The 21,069-nt window shown below is 35.8% G+C and overlaps 1 protein-coding gene across 39 annotated transcripts in view; it reads right to left on the bottom strand.

The window, feature by feature from the left end:
* The window catches only part of MYO9A (myosin IXA), a 257,518-nt gene that overhangs the window by 87,400 nt on the left and 149,049 nt on the right, over positions 1–21,069 (bottom strand). For all 39 annotated transcript variants that reach the window (XM_086322710.1, XM_086322713.1, XM_086322730.1 and 36 more), the window contains 3 exons: positions 14,480–14,555; positions 9,376–9,519; positions 7,730–7,769 (listed from right to left, as the gene is read on the bottom strand). In XM_086322710.1, the coding sequence (XP_086178836.1) occupies positions 7,730–7,769; positions 9,376–9,519; positions 14,480–14,555 (260 nt within the window). The remainder of the gene's footprint in view (positions 1–7,729; positions 7,770–9,375; positions 9,520–14,479; positions 14,556–21,069) is intronic.

Here is a 21,069-nt window from a genome sequence, read left to right as displayed (position 1 = left end):
CTGAACTGATTGAACCAAGGCAGAGGGTTTGGCTACTAGCTTGTTTCTGCCACCAAACACGTATACAAAAGTCGTTCAGCTTTCTGTGGCCCCAGTGTCCAGGCACTACTTTTGAGAGTGCTGAGAGACAGCATGCAGGGCATCTGTGTTGTCAGTGCAACTCTAGTAAAAGCACCTTAGTAAGGAAGCCAATAATAATAGCAGCTTCTCCATGAGCCTGGAAGCAGGTGCAATGATCGCAGCGTCCTCATTTTCTAGCTTTTGGAGTACAGCTGAGGTCAGTTCTGCTCTGTAACTTCTGATGATTTCTGTGAGCACCTCTTTGAATTAATACCCTTTATACTTAAAACGGAGAAGGCAATGGCACCCCACTCCAGTACTCTTGCCTGGAAAATCCCATAGATGAGGAGCCTGGTGGGCTGCAGTCCATGGCGTCGTGAAGAGTCGGACAGGACTGAGCAACTTCACTTTCACTTTTCACTTTCACGCACTGGAAAAGGAAATGGCAACCCACTCCAGTATTCTTGCCTGGAGAATCCCAGGGACAGGGGAGCCTGGTGGGCTGCCATCTATGGGGTCGCAGAGTCGGACACGACTGAAGCGACTTAGCAGTAGCAATACTTAAAAAGGGGGCTTCCCTGGTGGGTCAGATGGTAAAGAATCTACCCTCAATGCAAAAGATCCGGATTCACTCCCTGGGTTAGGAAGATCCCCTGGAGAAGGGAAGGGGTACCCACTCCGGTATTCTTGCCTAGAGAATTTCATGCACAGAGGAGCCCGGTGGGCTACAATTCATGGGGTTGCAAAGAGCTGGGCAACAAGGAGCAGTATTTTCTTCTTTTACTATTTAAACATATCCACGGTGATTAGTAACTTGCAGTTGAATCCTGACTCATAGAGACAATAAATTAAATTCAATCCCTAGACTATTCAGTAAGCCAGGAACACATAAACAGGAAAACAAAAATGCAGTGCCTTATCAACCTGCATCCTTAAATCCTAATTATTAATAAGATAGGAGTTACACATAAAGCAACTAAAGAATACAAAACAGGGTATTAATAAAGGATTTTGGAGCTTCTTTTAGCCAATCACTAATCAATTTTGAAAATCCTACTAATTTACGGCAGTGAGTTTGTCAATGGAAAGAAGCTATCTATACAGATGCACAACAATATGTTATTTATAAAGCAGAAAAAGTTTCATTGTATGAGAAGCAGAGATTTGAGTTAAAAGCATGATAAATATAGAAGACTAAACAGTATTAATTTTGACAATATAAACATCAAAAAATAAAAACTTCCAAGTGGTAATTTAAGTATAATACACATTTAAACGATTCTACCTAAGGAAAAAAAAATTTCCAACAAACACTTATCATCTATATATAAGAACAGTAAAAAAAAAAAAAAAAAGCTTAAAAGAACATGTCCTGTAATCATAAACAAGCAGAAGACTTCAAAAGACAGTTCTCAAAATATACATGACAAGTAACATGACGACAACCAATGTCGCTTTAATCAAAAAACACACCTTTTCTTTAAGGAGATTTACTGCACGTTCAATTGACAAACATAAAAAGACTGATAAAATTCAGTATACATAAAACAGGCACATTTATGTATTGTTCTTAGGAGTGAAAATCCTTATAACCTTCCTGATATTAAGCAATTTCTTGTCAAGGTATTTATCTAAGGAGAGATCGAATATAACTTCTGACAATGTACTTCAAAAATATAGTGAAAAATTCTGACTAGAGATAACGAATTACACGAAACTTTTTTCATGAAGTTCATCCACACAACTGAACAGTGTACAGACCTAAAAATACTATAAACCTATATTCTGACATGGAGAAATATCTGCAAATACTCTTGACCAAAAAAAGTCACACAAAACAATAATAATATTTACATAAATATATAATGGTATGTGTGTGTTGAATTTTCAAAGCTTTTACTTAAGTTGAAATGCTTCCCTTCATGGAATTTAACTGAAAAGCCGAACAAACAAAAAAACCCAAAACAAAAAATCCACATTCATTCTTATCTGCGGATCTTTCCCAATTTTTTCATTTGGAATATTAGACCTTTACACGGGTTGATTTTTCTTAGTATTCAACTTATAGCTTAAATACCCAAACTTTTTCATAAAGTTATTAGTTGCATACCCCAAAAGCAGCCCACCTGTATGCTAATAGTATGTCATTTCATCTTCCTCTTTGCATATAATATCATCTACATCTTTTATTGTTTTTCTCTTTCTCTGAAAGAATCACTACAAGAGAGCAAGAGTTCTTGGACTAGACTGTCTATCCCTGCACGAACAACATCTAAAAAGTGTCTGGTTCTGCATGTGCCGTGCTCAGTTGCTCAGTCGTGTCTGACTCTTTGCAACCCCACAGATTGTAGCCCACTAGGCTCTGCTGTCCATAGAGATGCTCCAGGCAAGCATACTGGAGTGGGTTGCCATGCCCTCCTCCAGGGGATCTTCCCAACCCAGGGACTGAACCCAGGGTTGGGTCAATCTCCCGCATTGCAGGCAGATTCTTTACCGTCTGAGCCACCAGGGAAGCCCCTGGTTCTGCAAACTTAATAAATATTAGCTGGATGAACGAAAGAATGGTTAACAAGTAATGATTTTTCAACAGTGTTTCCTCAGACTTATGCCCATGAAACTCATCATGATTAGATCTATCAAGAAATATTCAATGATTACTACAGATCTGGTTCTGTTCTAAGTGGGCAGAATACATCGCATTTAAGTACAAGGAAACAGACTATAAGGACATTAAAAAAAATAAATGATAATCTCAGGGTTACTCCGATTTATGAAGATAAAACAGTGCAAGGAAGAATGGAGATATAAGGCAGAGCAGAACAAGGCAGTGGACAGGAGGAAAGAAGCCAAGAAAGAGATAAAACCAGTTAAGGGACAGTTTCAATAGCCCAGCATGATGTGACAAGGACTGAAGTGCAGGTCCAAGATCTAGCAGAAAACAGATAACGGATTTAATTCCTTTCTTAGGTGTTCTGTTCATTATCTACTTTATTCCTTTCTTAACTCCATCTTCATTGTTTAGTTTATTCAGATTAGTCAATTCATTCTTTTTTAAACAATTATTTACTGCCTGCTGTGCATGGTATGGACCTAACAGAAGCAGAAGATATTAAGAAGAGATGGCAAGAATACACAGAAGAACTGTACAAAAAAGATCTTCACGACCCAGATAATCACGATGGTGTGATCACTGACCTAGAGCCAGACATCCTGGAATGTGAAGTCAGGTGGGCCTTACAAAGCATCACTACGAACAAAGCTAGTGGAGGTGATGGAATTCCAGTTGAGCTATTCCAAATCCTAAAAGATGATGCTGTGAAAGTGCTGCACTCAATATGCCAGCACATTTGGAAAACTCAGCAGTGGCCACAGGACTGGAAAAGGGTAGTTTTCATTCCAATCCCAAAGAAAGGCAATGCCAAAGAATGCTCAAACTACCACACAATTGCACTCATCTCACATGCTAGTAAAGTAATGCTCAAAATTCTCCAAGCCAGGCTTCAGCAATATATGAACCGTGAACTTCCTGATGTTCAAGCTGGTTTTAGAAAAGGCAGAGGAACCAGAGATCAAATTGCCAACATCCGCTGGATCATGGAAAAAGCGAGAGAGTTCCAGAAAAACATCTATTTCTGCTTTATTGACTATGCCAAAGCCTTTGACTGTGTGGATCACAAGAAACTGTGGAAAATTCTGAAAGAGATGGGAATACCAGACCACCTGACCTGCCTCTTGAGAAATCTGTATGCAGGTCAGGAAGCAACAGTCAGAACTGGACATGGAACAACAGACTGGTTCCAAATAGGAAAAGGAGTACATCAAGGCTGTATATTGTCACCCTGTGTATTAACTTATATGCAGAGTACATCATGAGAAACGCTGGACTGGAAGAAACACAAGCTGGAATCAAGATTGCCGGGAGAAATATCAATAACCTCAGATATGCAGATGATACCACTCTTATGGCAGAAAGTGAAGAGGAACTAAAAAGCCTCTTGATGAAAGTGAAAGTGGAGAGTGAAAAAGTTGGCTTAAAGCTCAACATTCAGAAAACGAAGATCATGGCATCCGGTCCCATCACTTCATGGGAAATAGATGGGGAAAGAGTGGAAACAGTGTCAGACTTTATTTTTATGGGCTCCAAAATCACTGCAGATGGTGATTGCAGCCATGAAATTAAAAGACGCTTACTCCTTGGAAGGAAAGTTATGACCAACCTGGACAGCATATTCAAAAGCAGAGACATTACTTTGCCAACAAAGGTTAGTCTAGTCAAGGCTATGGTTTTCCCTGTGGTCATGTATGGATATGAGAGTTGGACTGTGAAGAAGGCTGAGCGCCGAAGAATTGATGCTTTTGGACTGTGGTGTTGGAGAAGACTCTTGAGAGTCCCCTGGACTCCAAGGAGATCCAACCTGTCCATTCTGAAGGAGATCAGCCCTGGGATTTCTTTGGAAGGAATGATGCTAAAGCTGAAACTCCAGTACTTTGGCCACCTCATGCGAAGAGTTGACTCATTGGAAAAGATTCTGATGCTGGGAGGGATTGCAGGCAAGAGGAAAAGGGGACGACAGAGGGTGAGATGGCTGGATGGCATCACTGACTCGATGGACGTGAGTCTCAGTGAACTCCAGGAGTTGGTGATGGACAGGGAGGCCTGGCGTGCTGCGATTCCTGGGGTCGCAAAGAGTCGGACACGACTGAGCGACTGATCTGATCTGATCTGTGCAAGGTGCTGTAGATACAAATATTAAGAAGATATTGCTCATGCTGTTAAAGAGAACTAAAATGGATAATAAACTTATCTTCAAGGTTTGAGCCTGAGTGACTACAAAATTCCGTAGGGCAGGAACACAGCAAAATCTCTTAGGGCATAAGTCTGAGATATGAGCAGGATGTCACAGTAGAAATGTACAACAGTGGAACTGCGGGTAAAAGACTGGAAATTTAAAGGCAGATCAAATTGTAAAGATATATTTAATAGAAGTGATTGAAGGTTTCAAGGTATGAGAGGGAAAGTACTCTCTAGAAGAAAAAAGTACTATCCAAACAGAACTATATTAACAGAGGGCTAAGGGCTGTTGGAGGTAACATGTGTTTAATATTTGCCTGTGTTTATTCAGAATGGTAAAAAAAAAAAAGCATTCTAAATCCTGCCTTTATCAATAAAATGAGATGCTAGAGGTGCCCTTAATACAAGTAACTGAATCTTATTTCCAGTAGCAATAAAAGTTGTAGGAATATGTACATCAATGATTCACACTCAAGGTAAGAAAGCAGTTTCAGATTTCACAAAAGAGCAAAAAGGAAAAAAAGTTTAGGTTATTTGCATTGCTGCTGCTGCCTTCCACACCACATATAAAACTAACTTAATGCAACAGAAAGAACTTAGTCAGAAATGACCATGGTCAATGAGGATCTAGGATCTGCTAATTTAATTTTATAAATATAAAAATTTATTTTGTCTTGGTTTGAACTGGACTGCAAGAAACAAGCAAAACATTCACTAAGCATAATTAGAAAAAATAAGGTATATTTAAATAAGGGTAGGAATCTAAGATGAAGAGTGAGGTTACTAATCAAACTACACATTATACATATATGTATGTACACATATAAGCCACAAATTCAACTCTAACATTTTGGTAGAAAATATGAAGAAAATAATTATTTACTGAATACTAATCATGCACATGGGCTGCCCTGGTGGCTCAGTGGTGAACACATGCTGCCAATGCAGGAGACAGAGGTTTGATCCCTGGGCCAGGAAGATCCTCTGGAGTAGGAAATGGCAACCTACTCCAGGATTCTTTTTTTTTTTTTCCACTCCAGGATTCTTGCCTGGGAAAACCCATGGACAGAGGAGCCTGGTACACTACAGTTCACGGGGTCACAAAAGAGTTGGACACGACTTAGCAACAACAACAATAATCATGCACATACCAAATATATATATTTCATCCTAACGTATATTATCCCCCACATCACAAATGAAGAGACAGAAGTTAAGACAAGTTAGAGAATTTACTCCAAAGATCAGAGAGCAAGTAACAACAGATCCATCATTTGAATGTAAGTCAGTTTTACTCCAAGGTCTATACTCTCATAGACTATGTTGCCTCTCTAATATTAAATATATGTACTTGAATACACAAGACATGTATACCTGTGGTGGATTCATGTCACTGTATGGCAAAACCAATACCATATTGTCAAGTAATTAGCCTCCAATTAAAATAAATAAATTTATATTAAAAAAAAGAATACACAAGACACTAAAATAAACAAAAAATTAGCTATATTTAATTTTTAAAAATTGAGAAACGGATGGGATTCCTGTGATTGATAACTGAATGGCATTATTGACTTCAGATGTATCTAACATATTCTTGTTGACTATCATATGAAGTTTAAGAAGTTACAAAACAGTGTATATATAGATACAAGGAGTCACTCTGCTGTACAGCAGAAATTAATACATTTTAAATCAATAGTTCAATTTAAAAAATAAGTCATCCATCTGAAGAGAATGAAAAGAACAGGGCAAACACTAGATCCACAGGTGGCATTCAAAATACTAAAAGGCTAATGAGACAGTGAAGGAAAAAAAAGAAAGACAAATGAACAATAACAAATATTTGACAAAGAACAGGTATGGTCTCCTCTCCTCTCTACATAAAAATTTTCATGATAAGAACATAATCACAAACCACTCAGTAAATTTTCTTTGTGGTTTAAAACACATTTTCCACTACCACAAACCACATCAGCAATGCATTCAATTTTATTAGGAAATATAAGGCGACTCAAGTAGAAGGAAAAACTACAGATTCATTTTCTTGTTTCTTAAACTCGAGAATTTTGAGAATAAACAGCCCTTTTTCAGTTCTTTTAAAATTTTTGAATTATGTTCATTAACAAAGTTAATGACAGGACTCTTTGGAAGGGCACAAGAGACAGAAAAACTCTAAGACTGTTCTTTAGTAAATCTAATAAACATTTTGGCAAGCAGATTAGAGTAAGCAAATTACAAGTCCTGGGTCAAATTATGCCCATTGTTTTTATAAGATTTCTATGGTTGAAAAAACTTACATGAAATTCAAGTTTCAGTATCCATAAATAAAGTTTTATTGGAATACAGTCACAGTCATTCAGTTACATACTGTCTACACCTGCATTTGTGCTATGACAGCAGAGCCAAGTAGTTATAACCCAGACCAGATGAGCCTGCCAAGTCTAACTGGACCTTTACAGAAAAACCAGGCTAACTAATGTTAATGATGATGACAGAAATTATTTTTAAATCAGATAAAATTTAAAAATTTTTAATTAGATAAAATTCAGAATGTCTCCTTAACCTGATTTAAGAAGAAATGAAAATAATCTATGCAGAGGCAATTACTCAACAAAAATTTACATCTATATTCAGAAGCTTTTCAAACACTAGAAAGTGAGATACATCACAAATATTCACCAGCATTAAGCTTTGCCATTTCATAGTAACATCCAGCATTATTTCTAAAATGGTTTTAACTGAACATACACAATCTGTATTTTGGGTACAAATAAGATATTTCTTGTTTATGATTTCTAAAGATTGTTTGCATGAATAATTAAAAAAAAATCATGAAGTGAGGCACAGAGGAAAAAATATTTTCATAATACTCACCTTTGGAAGCCCCGGTTTGGATTTGAAATTTTTGTTTCTCCTATAGAGACAAATCTTACATTAGAAGGAAAAAAAAAACAACATCGGAAAGATGAATTTCAAGTTCTCTACAAAAAGAACATTATATACCCACTTCCAAGTTATAGGTCCTTTAAATGAAAACACTGTCTAATTCAACTAAGCAGGCACCTTTGGGAAGGAAGGATAAGCAAAGTAAAGACATGCCTGCTCCATAATACAGGTACAAACAGACTGAGCTTGATATCAGTAACATAATGTAGATTCAAAGTTCAAGTTTCATTTTCTTTTGGACCCTAACAGGGCTCTGCATTCTTAACCTACAGAGGCTTTGTTTCTGTCATTTTAAACTTAAAAAGATGCCTAATTTCATGAATTATTAAAATGTACTTTTCACTAAGACTTATGATCTTCCATTTTCAGAAACTATAAATTCTGCTCTGCTCTTTTATTCCTTATTCATAATTCAGTATCACACTTCGATCAAACCTTTTTTTTTTCTTTAATGGCTACAAAAAAGGAATAAAACCCAGTGCTTATGAACATGGGCTGGGGAATCAGGAAGACCTGGGCTTGTTGAATCTGAGCTCTATCACCTACCAAGGTATGATTTTAATCTCTTTAAAATTTGGTTTCATTATGTAACAGTGTAAAAATGATAATGTAAGACAAAGTAAAAATGATAATACTATCAACCTCACAGAGTTGCTGTGAGGATTAAATGCGTTTATTCAAAATTCTGGAATGTAGCATGACATATAAACTGAGCCTATTAACACTGTTAAGAGATGACTTAGGGATTAAGAAATATAATCCAGTCACACTTCTAGCTAACGGTCAAAAAATATGCTTTGGAAGTGTTTTAAATATATTGATATGGGTAGGTAAGAACTTTTTACTGGTCCACCATGCGTGGTTAATATCTATATCCTGAAACCAGTTCTACATCAGGTAAGGAGAAACAGCAGGTTTTAGCAAGTATTATGTATCACCATACAGGTGCCCCTTGAACAACACAAGTTTAGACTGTAAGGGTCCAGTTACACATGGAATTCTTTCAACATGAACTACAACAGTACTACTTGATCTGACATTGGCTGAATCTGTGGATGTGGAATCACAGATACTGAGGAGCAGTGGATATGGAGGGCTGACTATAAGAAACACACGAATTTTCCATTGTGTAGAAGGTTGGCACCTCTAACCCATGCAGTGTTGAATGGTCAACCGTATGTGGTCCCATTCACCATTTTGTAAGAGATTTACCTGCCCAACTTGTTAAGACTGCCAGAATTAAAGGGCAATTGCAGTTAAAAACTAGGAATCCTAAAAAAAAGCTAACAGTATTTGCTCTCTCTGGGTGTAGAGTCTGTAAAACAGCAATAAAGAATCATTTCCATAAGTATATTCAGTCATGACCTCCTAGTAAGATGAAAACAAATAAACAAATACCAGCTGTATAATATATGAGACTGTCACAGTTCTAAATTCTGACTACTTTTCAATCTTGTTTCACTTAAAATTCCACTCATGAAAATAATGCTTCACAATTACCTCTCTTCTTTTTTAGCCAGAAAATTTAAATCAGTTATAAAAAAAGGCAAGCGATATTGTTGATCAATACTAACGTGAGAATCCCATGGGCTCTCTCCAAGAGTTTGCTGCTAGCTGAATTAGCGAATATCCCATCTTTATCAAGCAAGGAGGTGTTACTTGATAGTTTACTCTGGCGAATCCCAGTTCTGCCATTCCAGGCAAAATCAAATGTTTCACTGTAAAAATTAAATATAGTACAATTTTCTTAATTGAGACATCCCTAACATTCCAGAAATTTCTTTTAAAAGTAAAACAAAGCTTTAAACATGAAAGTTAAAATTTAGAAAAAATACTAAACCAGCAGAAAATGGTTTTATCAAAGAGATTACTGATCAATTTGGGCTGATCTTTAGTCTCCCAGAACCAAATATTTCTAGGATTCTACCATATTCACATTCAAAAGTACATGATGAGCACACCATATAGCTAACCATACCATTCAACAATCAGTAAATAATATAACATATTATAAGATACTGTCATGTCTTCTGTCTTTGTTTCAGGTCCAAAATCCCACAGCAAAAGAGACACTGATGTATAGAACAGTCTTTTGGACTCTGTGGCAGAGGGAGAGGGTGGGATGATTTGGGAGAATGGCATTGAAATATGTATAATATCATATATGGAACGAGTCGCCAGTCCAGGTTCGATGCACGATACTGGATGCTTGGGGCTGGTGCACTGGGACGACCCAGAGGGATGGTATGGGGAGGGAGGAGGGAGGAGGGTTCAGGATGGGGAACACATGTATACCTGTGGCGGATTCATTTCAATATTTGGCAAAACCAATACAATATTGTAAAGTTTAAAAAAAAAAAAAGTAATCTTGAAACTGTTAAAGAGGGTACTGTTAATTTAGATACCTGGGTGAAGGTAAAAAACAACTAAAAACTTATCCTATAAATATGATTAAAAATGTTCTGGACCCCCATCATGAGGCTGTTGGATAGCCTATGAGAGAGGCTATAGCGGTAGATGGTAGTAGGTCTCCACCTTCTGCGCAGATCATATTTTCTGCCATTGACGAAGAAAAGGAGGGAGACTGTGCTCTACCTCCAGAGGACTGAGAGGGCTTACAGGACGCTGCGGCCGGGCGCCCTGGCGAGCCCCCTCTCCCTCTACACAAACCTTAAAAATTTATCCAACAATTTCTGATTTAAGGCGACTACCCCACCTCCGCTTGCACCTCCCAGGGCCTAGGAATTCTCCAGTTTACATCCAAAGCCTCCCAGAACATTGCCTAAGGTTGAAAAAGATAAAAAAGTTTTCTTTTAAACAAAGGAGCTTTTAAAGAATATACAATATACTATACAGAGCCTGCTCCTTGCAGAAAAACCCCCTCAGGGGGGCCTCACCCAAGTAAAAAAAAAAAAGAGAAAAAGAAAAAAGAAAAAAAAAAGTATATATTAGCCCAAGTGTAACCACTTCTTTGAGTTTCACTTCTTTTCTGAGAATATTCAATGTACGTAAAATAGAAATAAAAACTGTTTGCTTTTTTCCCTGTTAACTATCTTTCATTAGTTTAATTTACAGGCCTATAGCCACTGAACCTAAGAAGGCAGAGGACAGTTTCATACCATAAAATTTGATGTATATAACATTATCAAAACAATAAAACTATAGAAAAGAACAGGTTAGTGGTTGCCAGAGACAGGAAAGGGACATGAAGAAAAAGAAGAATAAAAATAAGCAGTATGAATTAATTCTTTTATGATGATGAAAGAGTTCTGCATGCTGACTGTGGTGCTGGTTACACAAATCTATGTTGCTGTTGTTTAGTCACTAACTGGTGTCTGACTCTTTTGGGACCCCATGGACTGTAGCCCACCAGGCTCCTCTGTCATGGGATTTGCCAGGCAAGAATACTGGAGTGGGTTGCTATCTCCTTATCTAGGGCATCTTCCCGACCCAGGGATTGAACCCGTGTTTTCTGCGTTGGCAGGTGGATTCTTTATGACTGAGCCACCAAGGAGATAAAATTGCAAAGAAACTACATATATACAAACACAGATTTATTTTAAATGGTGAAAACTATAGTCTAGTTAATATTAATGAAACAATGTAATTTTCCTGGTTTTGATAATGTACTACTACTATATAAGATTCTTTTAAGGAAAACTGAATGAAGAGTACATAGAACTCTAAAAACTGTATTTCCTTTGTACTCTTTTTGAAACTATTTAAAAATGGGATATAACCTTAAAATATTTATTTTCCCATTAGTTCTTTACTTAAATTATACCACTTTTTAGATAGCCAGGACAATATCTTCAAAATCTTTTAATAGCTTTGTTCTATCCTCCCGGTCAAGTTTCTAATGAAGAACGACAGAAAATAATCAAACATGAAAAACTTTATCTATAAAAATTTTCATGAATACCAAAAAATTAGAAACAACCTAAATAGCCAACAATTGGAAATAAATGAAGAAATCATGTCATAACCACACCAATGGGAGTCTATAAGGTCATTAAAAATCATGTCATAGAATAGTTATTTAATGGCATAAAAAATTGTCTGCATATATTATCAAATCTAAAAGTACTACTGCATGGTATGGTTTTGTTTAAGTCAATTATATTTATACATATGGAAAGAAGAATATATATAAGAAAAATTTTATGGGCAAAGTAGACATTTGCTGAAACAAGATATATGTATCATCAAAAAAGATACACAAATCACCAATGAGCACATAAAAAGATGCTGAACATGATTATTAGGGAAATACAAACCAACGCTACAGGAGATACTACTTTAATCCCATTAAGACAGGCAATAACAAAACAACAAGGATGTGGAGAAATTGGAACCTTTATCCATTACTAGTGGGAAGGTAATGAAGCCTTTATCTCTCACTCAAGGAAAATGTACACAGCTAAAAACAGATTTATATTTGCGTTTCCTTGTTTTACAAGTGAAGTCACTTAGTCGTATCTGACTCTTTGTGACCCCATGGACAGTAGTAGCCTATGAGGCTCCGCCCTCCATGGGATTTTCCAGGCAAGAATACTGGAGTGGGCTGCCATTTCCTTCTCCAGGGGATCTTCCCAACCCAGGGATCAAACCCAGGTCTCCTGCATTGCAGACAGACGCTTTACCGTCTGAGCCAAAGACTACCTCAATTCTTAGTCCTATATCACCACCAAATTGGTTGTTCCACTCTTATATTTATGACTCACTAATTAGGAATATTCCATAGGTAAGGTCCAAAAACCTCTACTCAGTATATACAAGCTAATAATTTCATGACTCATTTGATTTTCTAATTATCTGTTTTTCTATCCTCTCCATCTTCTCACCAATTTTCTCTAAAATATGTCTAAAATAAACTCACCAATACAACAAATATGAACTGGAAGGATCTCCTGTTAAGGCTACTAGCTGGTTTTATCCTGATAACATTACTTCAGTGCCAAATATCTTTCTTTATTGTATGCAAAGGAAAAGAATCAAGCTAGTGTGATCAATTTCTCTGTGAAGAAGGGTCTCATAAATGAGCTTATACACACATCTTTACGAAATTAGACTGTCTTTCCATGAATCCCTAAATTCAGTTAGCTGCTTGAACCCAGAATGATTAATCTTAAACCAAAATATCAGACTATTTCAACTAATGTATAAAAACAGAAGCCCATACAGATCACCTCAGACATCCAAAATTGAAAGCAGTACAAAGAAACACAAACTTGGGAATTCCCTGGTGGTCCAGTGGTTAGGATATGGCACTTTCACTGTGGTGGCCCAGGTTCAGTCCCTAGTCGGGGAATTAAGGTCCCACAAGCCACTCACAGCAGTCAAAAAAAAAAAAGGAAAGAAAGAAAGTCCATGTGTTCCTGTGGCGGATTCATTTCGATATTTGGCAAAACTAATACAATATTGTAAAGTTTAAAAATAAAATAAAATTTAAAAAAGAAAGAAAGAAAGAAAGTCCACAAATTAGGAATTAGGAAATTTATAAGCATTAAATTGCTTTGGGAAATGCAACAAGTCACAGTTCCTTTTTTTTCTTCACGCAAATCAAGAAAATGAGATCCTTAGGTTAGGGATCTCTAATGACCAGGGTAAGAACACAGCCAGTATACTGAAATAAAGGTACATAGGATCACCAGATTAATGATTTCATTTGTTCTTGAGTAAAATCTAACATGCACATATAATGGTGATTTTTGTCAGCAGCCAACTGCCATACATACACTACAAAGATAGTAAGTCATTCAATCATTCAATTTGCTGACATTAAAGATAAGTAGAGTTGAGGTCAGATACCTGGGCTGTGAAAGTTCTTGTAGGTTAAAACAGTGAACCAAGACTTCTTATTATACACAATAAAGAGTTGTAAAAAAAGTTGTGGAGCAGAGAAGTGACAATATACATTAGAAGGACATAGTAACTCAAAATGGAAAACCTGATCAATGAAGTTAAACCATAATTCTAAATACTAAATAGATCATCCTAATTTTAGTGTCTTACCAGGGCACTAAGAAGCTCAACTCTCTTGATGTTCAAAATGTACCCAGAAAACTTTAGATACTAAACAATGTTCTTTTGCTCATTTAAAATACAATCTTTATAAAACAGTATGTGCAAAGGAAACAGGAGTTTTAATTACAAACTCAGAAAATTACTTGTACTTGTTACTTTCAAATTTTACTCAAGAATTCTTCACTGAATATGGTAAAGGTAAGCTGCGATTACCACATTCATCAATAAAAGATATTGGAGTGCTTAAATGTGGCAAAAGTTTAAAGAAAAGGTTTCAGATGGTTTGATATAATCAAATTACTCAGTTATTACTTACCAGTAAGATTTCTCCATGGAAAGAAGCAAAAAACCCATTACTTTTGCAAAAGATATAAAATGCCAGAAAAGTCTCAGAAATGAAAACATATGAACTCATTTTTAATCATTCTAGGGAAACTTTTTGTAATTGCACAATCATTTTACCAGAAGCAATCTTAGACAATATACTCTATTGTTAACTCTAACCTTATTACACCTTTTATAAAAGTTTTAAGAAGGTTTTTTTTAAAGGCCTGATTTTCTTCATATTTTTAAAGCCCCAGAAGTATTATTACTAAGAATTAGAGCTATTTCTTCTGTACTTCCTTGAAAACATAAACCAAACGTACTTACTGTTGGTTTTTTTCATTTAGAGTATTCATGCCCTGGAGATCAGAAAGAGGTGTTCTGGGATTTTTCCGAGTTATATCTAGTGTATAGAAAGCAAAAATTTTCAATCAATGCTACCAGAAACTAAACACAAAACAGTTTTTCTAAGATCAAATGAAATTAATATACTTAAATAGCAAATATTGCTAAACATATCAGAAACATCTACACTTGATCTTAGCCAAAGGCTGAGAAGCCTTTTTATCTAAATAAAAATATGAACCAAGTCCCATGACTGTTACTTATAAATCTTAGTCAACAATGAAACCAATTAGGGAATTTAATAATAAATTCTTTACATTCTTCTCATTTAAATATATTTAGGAAATCCAAGGGTAACTGGGCTGAAGGCCTAGAAGTATACAAGTTCTTTTATTATTTTAATATTAAATATTTAATCATTTAGTGTCCAAAAAATTCTTAATTTATTTGCATCACTTTTCAGCAACAGTATATTGCTGACATGAATTATAGATTTTAGAAATCAATTAATCTTATAAAGACACTGATAATCAAAGACGATGAATTGCTTCCTCAGAAATAACAATATTTTTTATTTTATTTTTTTTAGAAATAACAATATTTTTTAAACTAAAACTCTAATTTAAAAAATAAGCAGGAGATTTGAATAGACATTTTTCCCAAAGAAGATGCACAGATGGCTCACAAGCACATAAAAAGATGCTCAACTTCATTAATCACCAGGGAAATGCAAATCAAAACCAAAATGAGACATCACTTCACACCAGTCAGAAAGGCTATCATTAAAAAACACAAACAATAAGTGCTGGCAAGGATGTGGAGAAAGGCAGTGCTCATACACTACTGATGGGGATATAAATTGGTGCAGCCACTGTGAAAACAGTATGGAGGTTTCTCAAAAAACTAAAATGGAACTACTAGATGATCGAGCAATTCCACTCCTGGATACACATCTGGAAAAAATGAAAATGCTAATTTGAAAAGACACATGCACTCAATGATCACAGCAGTCCTGTTTATAACAGCTAAGTAATGGAAGCAACCCATGTGCCCATCAGCCAACAACTGGCATAAGAAGATGTGGTGTATGTGTAGGTAAAAAAATAAAATACTGCCATCTGCAGCAGTGGAGAGACCTAGAAAATATTATGCTTAGTGAAGTAAGTCAGACAGAGAAAGACAAATACTATATATAACTTATATGTGGAATCTAAAAAAAAAATACCAATGAGTGTATATGTAAAACAGCAACAGACTCACAGATACAGAAAACAAACTTGTAGTTACCAAAGAGGAGAGTGAAGATGGAAGGGACACAATAGGGATATAGGATTAAGAGACAGAGATTACTATATATAAAATAGTAAAAGTATTTCTACTTGAGATAAAAATCTTGTATGTGGAAAATACTAAGAAATTCACAAAACAATATTAGGACTATTATTAAATAAGTTAAGCAAAATTACAAGATATAAGATCACTATTTAAAAATCCACTTTGTTTCTATACAATAGCAACTAACAATTGGAAATGAAATTAAGAAAACAATCCCATTAATAATAGCATTAAAATAATATAAAAGGAATGAGTTGAACAAAAAAATACAAAATATCTACTGAAAAACTACAAAGTATCTTAAAAAATAATTTAAAAAGGAAACCTAAATAAACGGAAAGCCATCTCTGCTCATGGACTGGAAAACTTAATACTGTTTTAAGATCGCAATGTTCCCAAATTCATTTATAGATCAATGCAATCTCTATTAAAATTCCAGCTGTTTTTTTTTTTTTTACTAAAATGAATAAGCTGACCCTAAAATTGATATGGCAATGCAAATGGCCCAGAATAGCAAAACTAATGTTGAAAAAAGAGAACAAAGTTGGACATACTTTCTGAATGAAAAACTTACTATAAACATATAGTAACTGAGACAGTATAAAGATAGACAAATAGATCAATGGAAAGGAACAGAGACTACAGAAATAAACCTTTACATTTATGATCAAAAGAAATTTGACAAAGGTGCCAAGACAATTCAATGAGAAAAGAATAATCTTTCAACATAAACTGAGAAAACTAGATAACCACACGGAAAAGAATGAAGTTGGTGATCCAGTGGTTAACTTTGCCTTCCAATGCAGAAGGCAGGGGTTTGATCCCTTGTGGGGAAGCTAAGATCCCACATGCCTCATGGCCAAAAATTCAAAACATAAACAGAAGCAATACTGTAACAAAGACTTCTAAAACAGTCCACATCAAAAAAAAAAGAATGAACTTGGATCAAAGACCAAAATATAAATGGTAAAAGTACAAAACTCTTAAAATGTGGGAGTAAATATTTCCGACCTTGGATTAAGCAATAGTTCTACAGCTATGACATCAAAAGAATAAGCAACCAGAGAGAAAAACTGATAAACAAGAAATTATCAAAATCTAAAACTTTGGGGTTTCAAAGGATTCTATATCAAGAAAGTGAAAAGGCAATCCATAGAATGGTAGAAAACGCCAAATCAAATATCTGATGAGAAACTTGAATCTAGAATATTAAAAGAACTTTCGCAACTGACTAATATTAAGACAACCCAATTTTAAAAAGAACAAAGGATATGAATAGGCATTTATCCAAAGATGACAAGCAAACGGCTAATAAGTACATAAAAAGATGTTCAATATGATTAGTCACCAGAGAAATGAAATTAAAACCATGAGATTGTACTTCACACCCCCTGTGCATGCGTGCTAAGTCACTTCAGACATGTCCAACTCTTTCCAACCCCATGGAGCCCACCAGGCTCCTCTATCCATAGGATTTTCTAGACAAGAATACTAGAGTGGGTTGCAATTTCCTCTCCATCACACACCCTAGCATGACTATAATAAAAATTACAGATAAATGTTGGCAAGGACACGTAAAAACTGGAACCTTGTATATACTCATATGCATGTGCTGCATGCTCAATCATCTGACTCTGTGACCCCATGGACTGTAGCCCACCAGGCTCCTCTGTCCACGGGATTCTCCAGGCAAGATAACTGCAGTGGGTTGCCATTTCCTCCTCCAGGGGATCTTCCCCACTCTGGGATCGAACCCACATCTCCTGTGTGTCCTGCACTGCTAGGTGGACTCTACCACTGTACCACCTGGGAAGTCCTTCATGAATACACTGCTGAATGTGAAATGACACAGTTACTTTGGAAAACAGCTAGCAGTTCAAGAAAAAATTAAAGAGTTGCCATTTGACCCAGAAATTTCACTACTAAGTATATACCCAGGAGAACTGAAGACATAACATCTATACCCATATAAAAACTGTTACTGGAAAACATATGTCTTGGGATCAACAAATTCAGTTAGAACTTTGAACAACTTTATTTTCTTACATATCTGAATGCATTGATTTCATTTCACTTATCCAATTCCTAAGTCGTGGATATAAATTATCCTTATGACAAATTATCATTTTCTATTCTCCATACCATTCTTTTCTCCTGCATGTTGACACATAATCATCTCAGGCCTTTCCTTAATACTATTAATGCAATTTTCAATTATGTTTCCTCTACTTATTGAGATCACATAGTTGTTGATTTATACCTCTGCTTTTAGCTCAAAACCTGTTTCAGTATCATTCTGATTATTTCATAGTCTTAAATTTGTGCTACTGCTTTACTGGATTCATGTTCTTAAATTCTTCTTAAACTGTCAACTGCTCACAGGGAATTTTCTTCCCTTTTTTGGAGTATCTTCCTTGTAAACACAATAGGGTATTTCTTTTATGCACGTTTCTTTTATGATATCATTTAAACTTTTTGAAAAACCCATTGTGAGACTCTAATTGGTGATGTAAATCTATTCATACTTTTATTAATTTAAAATCATAGTACTTATTTCTCATATTTCATTTCATATTTATTTCACTCTTCAAACTTATTTTTTTCCCGATAGATGAAGGTTTCTTATGCTACTTTAAAAGATAAAGATTCTGGGAAATCTGTGATGGTCCAGTAGTTAGGACCCTGCGTTTTTGCTGTGGAAGGCAAGGATTCAACCCCTGACCAGGGAACTAAGGTTCCAAGAACAGTGGAGAGTGCCCCAGCTGCTGCTAAGTCACTTCAGTCGTGTCCGACTCTGTGCGACCCCATGGACGGCAGCCCACCAGGCTCCCCCATCCCTGGGATTCTCTAGGCAAAAATACTGGAGTGGGTTGCCATTTCCTTCTCCAATGCATGAAAGTGAAAAGTGAAACTGAAGTCGCTCAGTCGTGTCCGACTCTTAGCGACCCCATGGACTGCAGCCCACCAGGCTCCTCCGTCCATGGGATTTTCCAGCCAAGAGTACTGGAGTGGGGTGCCATTGCCTTCTCCGGCAGAGTGCCCCACTCCCCCACAAATATTCAATTTTTGTTATTACTGTGTTTGTCTATAAGGTAGACCTTCATGTTTGTTTACCCATATTGATTTCCAAAATTTGATAAATAGCCATATTTTACCAACTCAATTAAAAACAGCTCCCTGACATACCTCCAGGCTTCATCAAAATATATACTGGCATACCTTGTATGTGTTTCTGTCGACCATTTTCAAACAGGAATTCTAGTCATGTAACATTTTTAGAATATTTTAAATTATGTTAGTGCAAGTCTCTGTATAGGGCAATAGCCAAAGGGCTTTAGCATTCATTATCACATTTGAGTCCCTGTGCAGAGGGACTGCCTTTCAGAGAAGGAAACTGAAGCTCTGAGAAATACCTTCCATACACAGTAACACAAGGGCTAAGTGGCAGAGCCAGAATTTGGGCCTAGTCCTGCCCGACTCCAAATGCCAGGCTGTTTCTCATCTCTCTTTGAGAGTAATGTGAAGGTCCCTATGTCATAATCTATGTGCCCCGCCACAAACCTCAGGTCTTCCAAGAACTGGAGCTCTCCTCAATATTAGGCAAGCAGGCTGCTGGTTCCCACTCTGATCTGGAGGAAGCCCTTATGAATAAGGTGCAGACATTTCCTGGGGTTTCTATATTTTTTTTTTAATATTCTTAATTCCATGAAAAATAGTCTTTTCTACATATCTATAATTTATGTCAGGCTTCATGATTAAGCAATTAATTTTTTAAATTGTGGCAAAATTTACACATTGCAAAACATATTCATTGTAAGCACATAGTTGGTCAAGTATAGGGAAAAACTGCCACTGAAGAAGATATACTGAGTGACTAATAAAGCTGGCAATCTTTAAAGAGCCTAGGGATCATTCATATATCTTCTTTTCTAAGTGTATGCTTAAACCTCTTGACCCGTAGAGGTCAAGTTTCAGTAGAAACCAAAAGAGCAATTTTTGAAATTAATAAAGCTTGAGTCCAGTACTGATCAGTAGAACTTTCTTTGAGGATGAAAATGTTCTCCAGCTATACTCTTCAAAACTGTAGCAATTAGCTACATATTGTTATTAAACACCTGAAGTTTTTTAAAAATATTAAGAAACAGTTTTTAAAAAAGTTTTTTCTTATTGCAGTTTTTTCATATTTTGTCTTTGAGTCCATTATCAGTTATGTATTATAAGTTATTATGAATATTGTTTCTCAGGCTATGAGATGCTTTTTCTTTTAACAATATCTTGAAAGTTTTCAATTTTGATGTTTCTCTTATTGCAGTTTTTTCATATTTTGTCTTCGAGTCCATTATCAGTTATGTATTATAAGTTATTATGAATATTGTTTTCAGGCTATGAGATGCTTTTTCTTTTAACAATATCTTGAAAGTTTTCAATTTTGATGAACTTCAATAATTAATACCAGTTTTTTTTCTTTTACACTTCATGCTCTTATGTTCCATCTAATAAATTTTGTCCCAAGACTGCAAAGATCTTCTCAGGTTTTCTTGTGTAAATTTAACATTTTATTCTTTGCAAAGAGCTGCATGACCCATTTCAAGTTAATGTTTATGTATAATATAAGGTAAGGATCAAAGTTCTCTTGAACATTCTATTTGCCATGAAGTGATGGGTTTGGATACCAAGATCTTAGTTTTTTGACTGTTGAGTTTTAAGCCAGCCTTTTCACTCTCCTCTTTCACTTTCATCAAGAAGCTCTTTAGTTCTTCTTCACTTTCTGCCATAAGGGTGGTATCATCTGCATATCTGAGGTTATTGATATTTCTCCCAGCAATCTTGATTCCAGCTTGTGCTTCATCCAGCCCAGCTTTTCTTGTAACATTGTCTAATCTTGGTTTTAGAGTAATTATACTGGCCTCATGATATGATTCATATAGTATTCCTTGCTCCTTTGTTTTCTGGAACAGCTGAGCAGAACTGTTATTATTCTTTTCTTAAACGTTTTTAAAATAAAACTGGTTATTCAAACTATATGAGTCTGGACTTTTCTGTTTCCATGTGGGGGAAGATTTTATTTATGAATCCAATCATTGATACAAGACTAAACAAATTCTCTATTTTTCCTTGGATCAATTTTGACAACTTGTTAACATTCAAGGAATTTATCCATTTCATCTAAGCTGCTGAATACACTGCCATAAACATTCATTATCTCTCCTCAATCTTTTGATGTCTATACCATACGT

The sequence above is a fragment of the Bos grunniens genome, chromosome 10 (assembly GCF_055505025.1).
Source record: "Bos grunniens cultivar Pamir isolate PY7600 chromosome 10, Bosgru_T2T1.0, whole genome shotgun sequence".
Classification (NCBI taxonomy): domain Eukaryota; kingdom Metazoa; phylum Chordata; class Mammalia; order Artiodactyla; family Bovidae; genus Bos; species Bos grunniens.
The sequence above is the reverse complement of the archived record's forward strand: the minus strand, read 5'-3'. Positions and strand labels throughout refer to the sequence as shown.